Source organism: Asterias amurensis, chromosome 3 (genome assembly GCF_032118995.1).
Source record: "Asterias amurensis chromosome 3, ASM3211899v1".
Lineage (NCBI taxonomy): Eukaryota > Metazoa > Echinodermata > Asteroidea > Forcipulatida > Asteriidae > Asterias > Asterias amurensis.
The window spans coordinates 4,029,706-4,041,845 of record NC_092650.1 but is presented as its reverse complement, the minus strand read 5'-3'; the positions used below and the strand labels follow the sequence as shown (position 1 = coordinate 4,041,845).

Sequence of the window (12,140 nt, the reverse complement as noted above, 5' to 3'; positions counted from 1 at the left end):
GAAGGAAATGTTTCTCTGGAGGATGTCCTTGTAAACCCCAAAACATGACAATCGGTGAGCTTTCAGATAAACTTTTTTGTTTCTTCTTTTCAATAAAAAACAATGGATTCGAACTGCCTCTAGCCACTTTTAGCGGAATGTTGCGTTCGAAGAAAAAAGGCAAATGCATTTTTTTTAAACAATGATGTAGTGAACGATCGGTGCAATCTGGACCACAAAACGCCATAAGAGGGTGGTGGTGGCCCCAGTCCCCTTTTTAATATATTAAAGCATGACTTTTGCTATCAAGTACCATCAAGGAGGTAGTGCACCCTGCAAATTCAGATATCCCTTTACTTGACCACGCAAGTCCCAATTATATAGTTGGTACGGGTGTGGGTGGAACACTCGTGACGGAGGCAGGTTCCGAATCATTGTTGCGCAATACAATAAATTGCAAGAAGGGCGGGGCGCGAATTTTTTTTTCTCCAAAACGACATTGCAATATTTTTCCCCTGCCGCTATGATTGGCTCTTTCCGTCAGATTACGTCATCATGAAATTGGCCTGCTCTTTCACCAATGATCATTGCAATGTCGTTTGGGGAGGGAAAAAAATTCGCGGGCGGCGCGGGGCATAACCGGCCGGACAACTTTATACACATATAGCTCCTTGCCATTCCGTTCACGTTTTTATACCCTCAGAATTACATTTTGTCAAAGAATTGTCGCTACTTCAAATTTTTGGCAATCAGCCCCTCCCCTCGGTTTCCTTCTTTACTCGTCATCCCACTACAAGCTTCTTTTATGAACGAACTTTTGTTTTGCAAAGTAAATTTGAAGCAAATTACTTCTCCCAAATAATTATACCACCCATAACATTGTATTGATTCTAACAAACCTATAAACATGTGAACATTTGAAGGAGTTTATTTGCATTTAGATTTAAATCAAACGTTAATTTCAAATTTACTTTACTGTGTTGCCTAGGTGACCTAGGTGTGGCAGATGGTGGGGACTCTGGGGGCAATTTTATTTAGTCGAGGAATTTCTTACTGCAACTTCTTGTTCTAAAACGTGGTATATGATTTCATCAGCACTGCCTATTCCTACATTTCCTTGTTTTATTTTGTCAATCTGTAATTATAAAAACTTACTTATCCGGGTCTGGCCCAAGTCCAAAACCAATATCCGTCCAAATTACAAGAGTCTGGTTGAAGGTCGTTCCCAGGGCCGAGTTCCTGACTCAGCCGACTCTTCCGTTCCAACACCATTTCCCCTATAATATAGTCCAGGAGGGAAAAACAACCTTAAATTGTGAGTCTGTTTATTAAATGTATTTAGAAAGTATATACAGACAGACTGTTTTTCATCATTGCCTTTCCACTCGGTTTAGTAACTGAAGTCGTGTATAGTCCCAATTGAAAAATTAGCACAATGGCGTTGATTATCCGTTTCCTCTTGATCTTTCTGATCGTGAAGTCTCAAGTTGAACTACAAGTTGAAGCTTCCAGCAACCAGAGAACGGTTTCATGTGATGTAGATACAAATCGTAAGGTAGACGAGTTAAGGCGTATAGTAGAAAACTACCTAGTCATTCTTGAAGATGAAGTCAGAAACACGCAAGACCAGGTGAAAGAGCTCAAAGTTCTAATGACAGACGATCAAGAAGGTGTTTCCCCTGAGTGCACCGAGCTAGAGGACACAAGACGGAAGGTCGATGAGCTGCAGGTTGCAGTATCGACCAACCAAGAAACTGTTTCATCTGAACTTGAGGACGCCATAATTAAGATGGAAGAGTTGAAGGTCACAGTCGCAGCAAATCAAGAAAAGGCCTCCTCTGAAGTACAGGGTATAAGACGACAGTTGGACGACCTACAAGTCTCTCTATCTACCCTGGTGGAATTTATTCATGGTAGACGTAAGTTTGATTTGTTTGCAGTCATTGTTCGGTTACTGTCAAGTTTCATTTCAATATATGATTTTTTATTTATCATGTGAAAACACATGAAATTTGTTATCCATGTAGTACATGTCCACGTCCGCGCGGGAAGAATAATTTCCAATTGATGTTTCCTAATAATATATAAGAAAACACATTCTTAGAAGCGTTACCGGTAACCCTCCTTATAGTCAAATTTTTGGTGAATCTATATTAAATATTTGTTCATAACCGCAGTACTTCGAAGTGAATGGTTACCAAAATGCATTCCACGTTGTTCTTATTACCAAAAGTATAAAATATAGAAGGAGCAAAAAGTTTCAAAAAAATACATCACATTAGACAACTATTGACACCAATAAAAGAGAAAGTTACACAAATTATAGTCGAGTCTATTATCTGACAAAAAAAACTACTGTTAAAACTATACTAAGAAGGCATTTAAGGATCTGAGGGTGGATAAAGACAGTGAACAGTCTAGCTGTTTCCCTTTATTTGATTTCCTTTTGTCCCCAAGGATAAAGACATGCTCTGGGTTTATACAGTGCATATCACATTGGTTTCATTGGATACAATGATTAATTTGATTGATTTCATTGGATAAATTTGCAGTGACGTAAGCTTTTCATTGATCCCAATGGCCCGAGGTCAGTTTTGTCAGCTGCACTATTCGGTCATCTGCATGCATGTACATGTACATACAAATATGTTCATGTATGTACGTAAGATTTGACTGCGAATCTCTATGTAAAATGAACACGAGAGGTCAAAACGTGTTTTTTTTTTAGGAGGGGGTTTCATAGGCTCGCCCCAAGTCAGATTTTCGGTGTCACAGAGACTGTTCTGTCCCTCCGCACATAGGTCGGGGGGGGGGGGTAGAATCTCCTAATGGATTCTGTCCGCTAGAGGGGAATTTGTCCCTCTCTCATCTTTTTATGACAAAAAAAAAATAAGTTATTTTATTTTTATATCTTCATCTATTTTGCCTCTGTGCGACACTTGTAATCTTTTTAGACAATAAAACAAGAAATGTGTTGTTCCTTCTTGTTCAAAATGCTCTATTTTGTGGAACTGTGTGTAGTGTGTACATTGCCTGCTACCATGCTAGATGTGCGCAGGGGTATTATCCCGTGTGAGCCCCTGTGATGACACGAGCCTTTTTATTACTTCCCCCAGCATACACAAATGCATTGGGGCGGCCGACAGGAACTGCTTTTATCTTTGTACAGTACGTCCGCATCTGTTCATGGATTCACGAAAATTTCGTGTAAAATAATCTTGAAAATAATGATTTCTCAAGGTTAACGTTACAAGCCTACGTTGGTACAAGTCTTCGAATAGTTTTGTTTTTATTGCTCGCAACTTTTTTGTTTTAAAGGAACACGTTGCCTTGGATCGGACGAGTTGGTCAAAACAAAAGCGTTTGTAACCGTTTTTTATAAAATGCATATGGTTGGAAAGATGTTTTAAAAGTAGAATACAATGATCCACACAAGTTTGCCTCAAAATTGCGTGGTTTTCCTTCTACTGTGCGAACTAACATGGTCGGCCATTTATGGGAGTCAAAATTTTGACCCCCATAAATGGCCGACGTGTTTAGTCGACGAGGTAAAAGGAAAACCACGCAATTTCGAGGCATGTTTGTGTGGATCATTGTATTCTACTTTTACAACAGCTTTCTACCCATATGCATTTTATAAAAAACGGTTACAAAGGCTTTTCAAAGACCAACTCGACCGATCCAAGGCAACGTGTTCCTTTAATGTCTGACTGTCAAAACCATACCGAAAAAAATGTCCTGCTGAATTTCAGCGGAGGCGCTCTGCCTGTGGGACGCATTCTCCGCGTTCGAGGACGTAGGCCTATGCCCGTTAAGCACGGCAGACAGAACCTATACATAACGAGACACAGTTTATCCTAGGAAATAGTCTGCGGAAAAGACCAGTCGTGTTTAAAGGAACACGTTGCCTTGGATCGGACGAGTTGGTCTATAAAAAGCGTTTGAAACCGTTTGTTATGAAATGTATATGGTTAGAAAGATGTTTTAAAAGTAGAATATAATGATCCACACAAGTATCACTCAAAATTGCACGGTTTTCTTTTTACGTCGCGAACTATCACCGTCGCCCATTTATGGGAGTCAAAATTTTGACCCCCATAAATGGCCGACCGTGTTATTGGACGAGGTAAAAAGAAAACCACGCAATTTCGAGGCATATTTGTGTAGATCATTGTATTCTACTTTTACATCATCTTTCTAACCATATGCATTCTATAACAAACGGTCACAAAACGCTTTTCAAAGACCAGCTCGACCGATCCAAGGCAACGTGTTCCTTTAATACCTCTAAAGTTTTAGTTTGTGTATCCTAATAAATAAGTGTTGTTGCTAATTGTGTTAAAGACACGGTACACGTTTGGTAATTGTCAAAGACCAGTGTTCTCACTTGGTGTATCCTATCATAAGCATAAAATAACAAGCCTGTGAAAATTTGGGCTCAATCGGTCATCGAAGTTGCAAGAAAATGATGAAAGGAAAAACACCCTTGTTTGACGAACTTCTGTGCTTTGATATGAATAACAGACTTCTAGCTAAAAGTCTTTTATTATTTGAGTGAGAAATTACCTCTTTCTCAAAAACTACGTTACTTCAGAGGGAGTCGTTTCCCACAATGTTTTATATTATCAACAGCTCTCCAATGCTCGTTACCAAGTCAGTTTTTAAGTTAATATTTGTTTTGAGTAATTACCAAACGTGTACCTTCCTTTTAAAGGCTTTAGACAAGTTTGTGAAAATACATATTGTGTAATAGTTGTTTTTGAAGCCTTGTTAAAGTATCTTAAATTTGTCCAAAACACGTTTATAGAGACTCAGTTTAAAGCGCTGGACACTATTAAATCCTCAAAATAAAATTATAGCATATAAACTTACTTGGTATATAACGAGCATTGGAGAGCTGTTGGTAGTATAAAACATTGCGAGAAACGGCTCCCTCTGAAATAACTACGTTTTTGAGAAAGAGTAATGCAATGCCTCAAATTCTATATAAGTAATTTCCTCTGAGGTTTGTTAAACCCTGAGGTGTGACACATGTGTCACATCTATAAAAAAAACATTTAAAAAATTGAAAAATTTAAAACCCCTCATCAAAACAACCACCAAAGCCCACAGTGAACTCCGTGTCACATAATAGCCCACTCTTTTGACGGCTATAGAAATTTTAGACAAGGTCATGACCTCTTGAAGTTTGACGAAGACACCATACATACTTGTACGATAATATACTTGGCATTTGGACATTTTTTTTCTCTAGAAATTATGTTAAAATGCAATGATTAGAACTTATAATAATGATCAGTATATAGTAGAGGTTATGTAAAAGAAAAAATTAAGGGAAAATATTTTTTATTTCTAAAGATATGGGTGATTTACAAATTATGTACACCTGTGTCACATTGGGCATGGAAGACATGCCTAAATAGCGTCTGTGTGGCAAATCAGTAAGATCCGGACAATGAGTTTGGCGAAATGGGTGTGTTCTCATCATAAAGTTATGGTTCTCACTTGTACGTTCTCAAGTGTAACGCATGACTTATTCCAAATTAGCCGATTTTGGACCTATAAATGTCACACTGACCATGTCACACCTTGTGTATTACGATATTGCGCTTTTCTAACTCTGCGTATTGAGCTAATGTACTATTGCGCAAATCGCATTTGTGTGATACCTAATAATTAATAGTTAAAGACGGCCTCCCTTATCGTAATTGCAAACACCATACAGGCTGTTTAAAGGCACTGGATAAGTTTGGTAACTGTCAAAGACCAGTATCCTCACTTGGTGTACAGTATATCAACAATATGCATAAATTAACAAACCTGTGAAAATTTTGACTTAATTGGTTGTCAAAGTTGCAAGAGAATACTAATAAAAAAAAAACCTTGTTGCACAAAACGTGTGTGCTTTCAGAAGAGTGAGAAATAACCTCTTTCTTAAAAACTACTTGAGCAGGAGCCGTTTCTCACAATGTTTTGTACCATCTACAACTTTCCATTGCTTGTTACCAAGTAAGTTTTCATGCTAACAATTTTTTTTGAGTAATTATCAATAGTGTCCAGGCCTTTAAAATAAGATGAAAGAATTGTTGTGATGCACAAAATATTTCCTGTGGAAAGCGCCCTCATGCTGTCAAAACCATGGTCAATTGACTAGCCCTTAATTCTACCGGCAGATTTGGAGCTCAGGGAGTGTGTACTTGACTTTGGTTTAGGCACCTACCAACACGGTGACACCTGGGATAATAACTGCTCTACGTGCGAGTGTGTCGACGGAGAGGTAAAATGTGGCCCAGTTGTATGCCCGGCGTTGTTCTGCGAGAACCCTGTTACAGAGCCAGGACAATGCTGTCCGAAATGTGGAGTGCTAGGTACGTAAAAAAAATCATCCAGGCCCAATTTCATAAAGCTGTTAAGCAGAAAATACTACTTGACAAGATTGTTTTGCTAAGCTATGATTGAGTGGTGCACAGTCACAACAATCTACACTAATTCTGGCTGGTAATCTGTTTCTGTTAAGCAATACTTTTCTGTGCTTAACAGTTTTTGTGCTTGCAGGCTTTATGAAAATTGTGCCCCAGTGGTTATCTATTTATTTCAGAAATGTTTATTACTATTATTTGATTACACACCCAACAGCAAAATTAGCGCCAATAACGGGGTGAATAGGAATAAGAAGAAATGTTAATGTAAGAGAGAGAGACGGGAAGGAGAGAGCTGGTCCTCCACTTAATAGGACGAGCATTCGCCAAAATACCATCAAATCATAATAAACGCTATAACTTATAGTATAAGCCAATTACGTTTTTATGAAAATCTCTTCTATACAGGTTTTAATACTTCCAACCCATAGAAAACATACAAAAAGTTATAACACTACAGTATACACTACATGAAGCCTATTACATTACACAGTGCGCAAAGTTCACAAAAAGGTCAGCACACACAGAGGCTAACGTGTGTGACGGTGCTGCCTGGCATACACACATTGTTTTACAAACTAAAACGATCCAAATGGAGAGCTACAAATCGCAATAATTCAGGCATATATGAGGGTCAAAGCACAAAATAATACTCACAAATATCTCTTAGAACTTATCCCTCCCAGATAATAGGTTTTTTTTAGGAGCATGGCCAGAGCCATGCTCCCTATAAAACTAGAGAGAAATCCAGACCAAATAAAATGAATTGCTCTTCCAAGTCGAAAGCTATAGAAAAAGAGACTGATTATCACGTGACAATCCCAAAAGTTAACTTTCTACAAGTCCAACACTGAGGATGACTTGGGATCCCTACGTGACTTGGGAAAACCCAATGGGGGAAACCCCTGTGATCAGGTAGGGACTGAAAACCCACTCTAAATGCAAGGCTCTGGTCTGATCCGAACCGGGGTCCACAAAGGGAGGGCATGGGCAGAAACCACTGAGCCAAGTCAAATTTGCTTATAAGAAACATTACAGAATTGGTTTTCGCTAACAAAACAGTTGCTGGCCGTGTAAACACTTTATGTAGTCCACCATATGCATAGACAAACCTGTAGAAGTTTGAGATCGATCTGCCGTCTTGGTCACGAGAGAATAGTGAAAAGTCGATTACAAATTTTGCATTGCATCGATGCCAAAATAAAATGAAAACGCTCACTGAGCGATAAACTCCAAACACGAAGTTAGCTTGTTCATTTCTCATCAAATATGACATTTCACACAAATATTTTAAGGAATTTTTTCAACTATCATTATTAGACCGTGTAATTTTTATGTAAATCTGTGATCTTCGCGATTTTTGTTTCTTACCAATTCTGTAACGTTCCTTTAAATAAGTTGAAAATTACTTCAACAAATAAAGCGATTTCAAACACAAATTCTATAAAATACCACTCATGTTGTTGTTCTAAGCTACTTTTTGTGCTTAAAGGCACTGTACACGGTTGGTAATTATCAAAGACCAGTATTCTCACTTGATGTATCCCAACAGCATAAAATAACAAACCTGTGAAAATTTTGACTTAATTGATCATTGAAGTTGCAAGAAAATGATGAAAGAAAAGACACCCTTGTTGTACGTGTGCTTCCAGATAGGAATAAAGGGCTTCTGGCCAGAAATCTTTTATTATTTTAGTGAGAAATTACCTCCTTCTCAAAAACTGCGTTACTTCAGAGGGAGTCGTTTCTCACAATGTTTTATACTATCAAGAGCTCTCCGTTGCTCGTTACCAAGAGGTTTTATGCAAATATATATTTTGAGACCAAACGTGAACAGTGCCTTTAAGCAGCTCTATGACAGAACCTTTTGAAGACACTCGCCCCTTAAAAACATTTTGTAATAATATTTCTTTGAATGTATCAACAGCCGGCTGCTTCCATAGTAACACTGAGCACCAGAGTGGTGAGACGTGGGCGGATCCAATCCAGTCGTGCATCTCCTGCACGTGTTCCAACGGTTTTGTATCATGTGGACCAACAGACTGCTCTCTAGTCAGGTGTCCTGATCCAATTAAAGGCCAAGGAGACTGCTGTGGAACATGTCCAGGTAATGTATAGCCAGGAGCGGGATTTCAAGACAATAAAACTTTTTTGATGAAGGTTTTTTTTTTTAGGTTTAATATCTGAGATCAGATCAAATAATTAAACGTGATGAAATTTAATTTTGAGAAAATAGAATTAGCTGTTGCAAACAACTTACCAACCAAATGGACCGAGAGTATAAATGCAAAAAAATAGGTAATGGCCTGATGTTTCGACCCTAGCAGAGTCTTTCTCGAAGGCTAAATGACAACACAACAAACATGAACAGGTAACTAAGTGAAACATAAGCAGTGAAGTGGAAATACATGAATGGGGTTAGAAAGCATACATAAAAAAGCAGGGGGTAAACAATGAATAGGGGGACAAAAAGGGGGGGGGTGAAAGGAAGGGACTGGCTTGACCACAAGCAAGAAGATGGAAACACAAAGGACAACATCAAGGGTGGTGAGGTTGGGTAAAAAGTAGTTTATTAGTGAGTGAGGCTCAGGCTAAAAGGCTATGGAGAAAAAAGGAGACGGCAAAACAAAAGGTTAATTAGTTGTTTCCTTCTTGGATGTTCAGACCATGGGGTTGATTGGTCTGGAGGCGTCTAATCCAGAGTTTCTCCCTACTCAAACGCACAGTCTCTCTGTGGTTGCTTAGTGCCTCTATGCCCTGTAAGATCATGTCAGAAATGAAGTGATTAGGAAGATTGAAGTGATGACCTACAGGTGTATCTAACTTTTGGGTCTTGACTGTAGATCTGTGGCCGTAGAAACACCTCTTGAGTGTAGTTCTTGTTTCACCTATATATTGAACACCACAGACTCTGCAAGATATGAGATAAATGAGATTAGTGGTGGTGCAGGTGACATGACCCCTTGTCTTATGGGTGGTACCGCCGGTGTTACTGGTGAAGGAGTCCGATTCCCTGATGTGTTGTCTACAGACGATGCATTTGGAGATGTTGGAACACCTAAAAGTTCCCTGTGGTAGAGGGGGATTAACATCATCATTAATGGGAGGGACTTCTGCTCGGACAATGAGATCCCTGAGACTTGGTGGGCGTCTGTAGGCAACTATGGGTTCTCCCTGCACAGCACGTTGAAGTCGATCTGATGTGTGAAGAATATGATGGTTAGAACTGGTTATTTTACGAATGGGAGGAAGTGAGGGGTGGAAAGTGACAACACAAGGAACTTTCCCCGTAGGACTCTGTTGTTTCTTGGGTCCTTTGGACCTGTTCATGTTCATGTTTGTTGTGTTGTCATTTAGCGTTCGAGAAAGACTCTGCTAGGGTCGAAACGTCAGGCCATTAACTATTTTTTGAAATTTAATTTTGATGTCTTTTTAAAAATTGTTCATTTGTTTCGGCTTTTTTTCTAATTACACTTTTATCCAGATGTAAGCTTCGGCAGAACTCGTCTAGAGCTGTACGGCGTCACCAACAACTACGGCCTGAAACTGACTGTCGACATACTAAACATCGAGCGCAACATCCAGGGCACCGAAATCTGGAAAGTCAAACTCTGGAGCGCGACACGCTCAAACGGCGGGGGCGCTAAGACAGAAATCATCAAGCAGGCATTGAACAGCGATCAAGCCAGTCAGACGATCGAGGTCGGCCAGGACAAACTGCGTTTCGATAACCTGGAGTACGTCCGTGATCTCGGCAATCTGCCCTGCATTGCCTACCCTTACGTCTGCGCCGAGTTCTACATGATGCGTGCCGGCTATGACTTGTACACCACCAGCACTCTTTTCGGCCATGAGATTTCTACCATTTGCCTGGAGGTGTGTTAGGAAAAATATCTGTTGATCATTCCTTTGATTTAATAAACAAATGCTTTTCATAACGTGTTCAAATACAATGATTAGAGATTGCCTTTTTTGGGGGGGGGGGTAATGATATTGAATCCCAAAGGAAATTTTCACCAGATATAAACTTTTTTTTTTTTAAGAGTAACTTTCAATAATTTTACAAATGTTTCACAATAGTTTCCACAGATATTTTCACAAAAAGTTAACGAATGAAATGGACACATAGCTGATCTAACCATAGATTGAAATGTATGTACTCATTTATTTTGCACACATTATTTGACACTTTTAATATACAAAGAAAATATACCAAGCACACTGGTATAAAAGAGTCTGCTAGGATCAACATGTGAGGTCACTAAAACTTCTTTGCACTTTTAATACATATTTTGACAATCAATGAACATTTTATTCTTTAACATTAAGTGTAACGTGTGCCATTTTCCTACGATATGTAAAGTATTTACGTTTTAGAGAATCAGTACGTAGTCTATTTTCTAGTTTGTTGCTTTCAAATAATATGTACAGTGATCTTTGTTGTGTTTTCAGCCCCTCTGGTTTAGAAAATTTTATAAAGATAACATAAGTAGTGATCACAATGATCACAAAGGAAACGTCATTCAGTAAAAATGGATTCCTATATCAGACTAAGGCACAATCAGATCTTGTTCTGTAATTTCTTCAGTAATTCTCAAGAATTTTTTTTAGTTTTACTTCAAAAAGGGTAAAAAATGCCTAAAACTTGATGATCTGGACACCTTAAATAAAGTCGATGGAAGTACATGTACACATTTGCCAAAACTATTTTTTTTTGTATCCCACCGCTGCCACCGTATTTCCAGAGAAAAGATAGGCTTTAGGGCCATGTCACACGAGGCAATTTACGGACAACCAGTTCCAGGCAATCTCCATGAAGAAAAAGCATTCACATTGGAATGTTCACCTTCTTCTCTTGTGGATCGTAATACAATGTTTGAAACATGGCCCGTTTGCTACCAAAGTGGTTCTGTAGCATGCACTGCAGTTGGTTGCCTGCAAAAGTTGCCTCGTGTGACAAGGCCCTTATAGGGATCCAGAGGTCAATATCGATCCGGCTCCTTCAATGATTTTGCGGGACTTCATGGTTTTTGTTTTTTGAACCCACACAAACAACATGTGAAGGGGGGAAAAACCAACTTGGAAATTATCTAACGCTAAAACATATTTCTCATTCAGCAATCTGTTTTTACAGGAGTAATACTTTAGCCATAAGTACCCCTCTTGTTTAAAAGTATCAAGATCGGAGATTTTGTTAGACCATGGAGGAAGGAATAGAAGGAGCTCGAACGACCCGCAAAACCGCAGAGTAACAAAAGAATACCCTGACAATGCCCCCGTCTAACCAGTGGAAAAAGATAGGAGACCTCCAGCTGGACGGCCGATTAACGAGCAGGATTAGATTTCTTTGTACAGAACGTGCGGTACCGCCGCTCTGCACCGTTGCCTTCGTGTAAAGTTGAATCATTGGAGACAAGAATTGTGAATATACACGTTTTCATTTACCGTTTGTGGTGTTTCACTGAAACATCATGGCATATTTTTTCATTTTTTTTGACTTTCCGGTCACTAGCGGTGGTTCAAAATTTGGGTATTAGCACGAGGGTGGTTGGTATTCAATTGTGTTTTTCGATTTGGTGAGCACAAGTGTACACAATTTTATCAGGTCTCAAAAAAGTTGTTTTTCTGTATTATATCCATACGACATACGACACCATGGTTGAGTGAAGAACCAAGTGCGCACGCGCAAACTCACATACGCCAGGTCGCCCATTGTTCTGTATAAGGTATGTCGGTGATTAC

General features: G+C 39.1%; 1 protein-coding gene across 1 annotated transcript; it reads left to right on the top strand.

Annotated features, from left to right (window-relative positions):
• The first annotated feature begins 1,286 nt into the window (after nucleotides 1–1,286).
• Nucleotides 1,287–10,292, top strand: LOC139934475 (uncharacterized). Its single transcript, XM_071928722.1, has 4 exons — nucleotides 1,287–1,898; nucleotides 6,153–6,347; nucleotides 8,326–8,505; nucleotides 9,883–10,292. The coding sequence occupies exons 1-4, from the start codon at nucleotides 1,415–1,417 to the stop codon at nucleotides 10,281–10,283; spliced, it is 1,260 nt and encodes a 419-aa protein (XP_071784823.1). The 5' UTR covers nucleotides 1,287–1,414; the 3' UTR covers nucleotides 10,284–10,292.
• The last annotated feature ends 1,848 nt before the right edge of the window (nucleotides 10,293–12,140 follow it).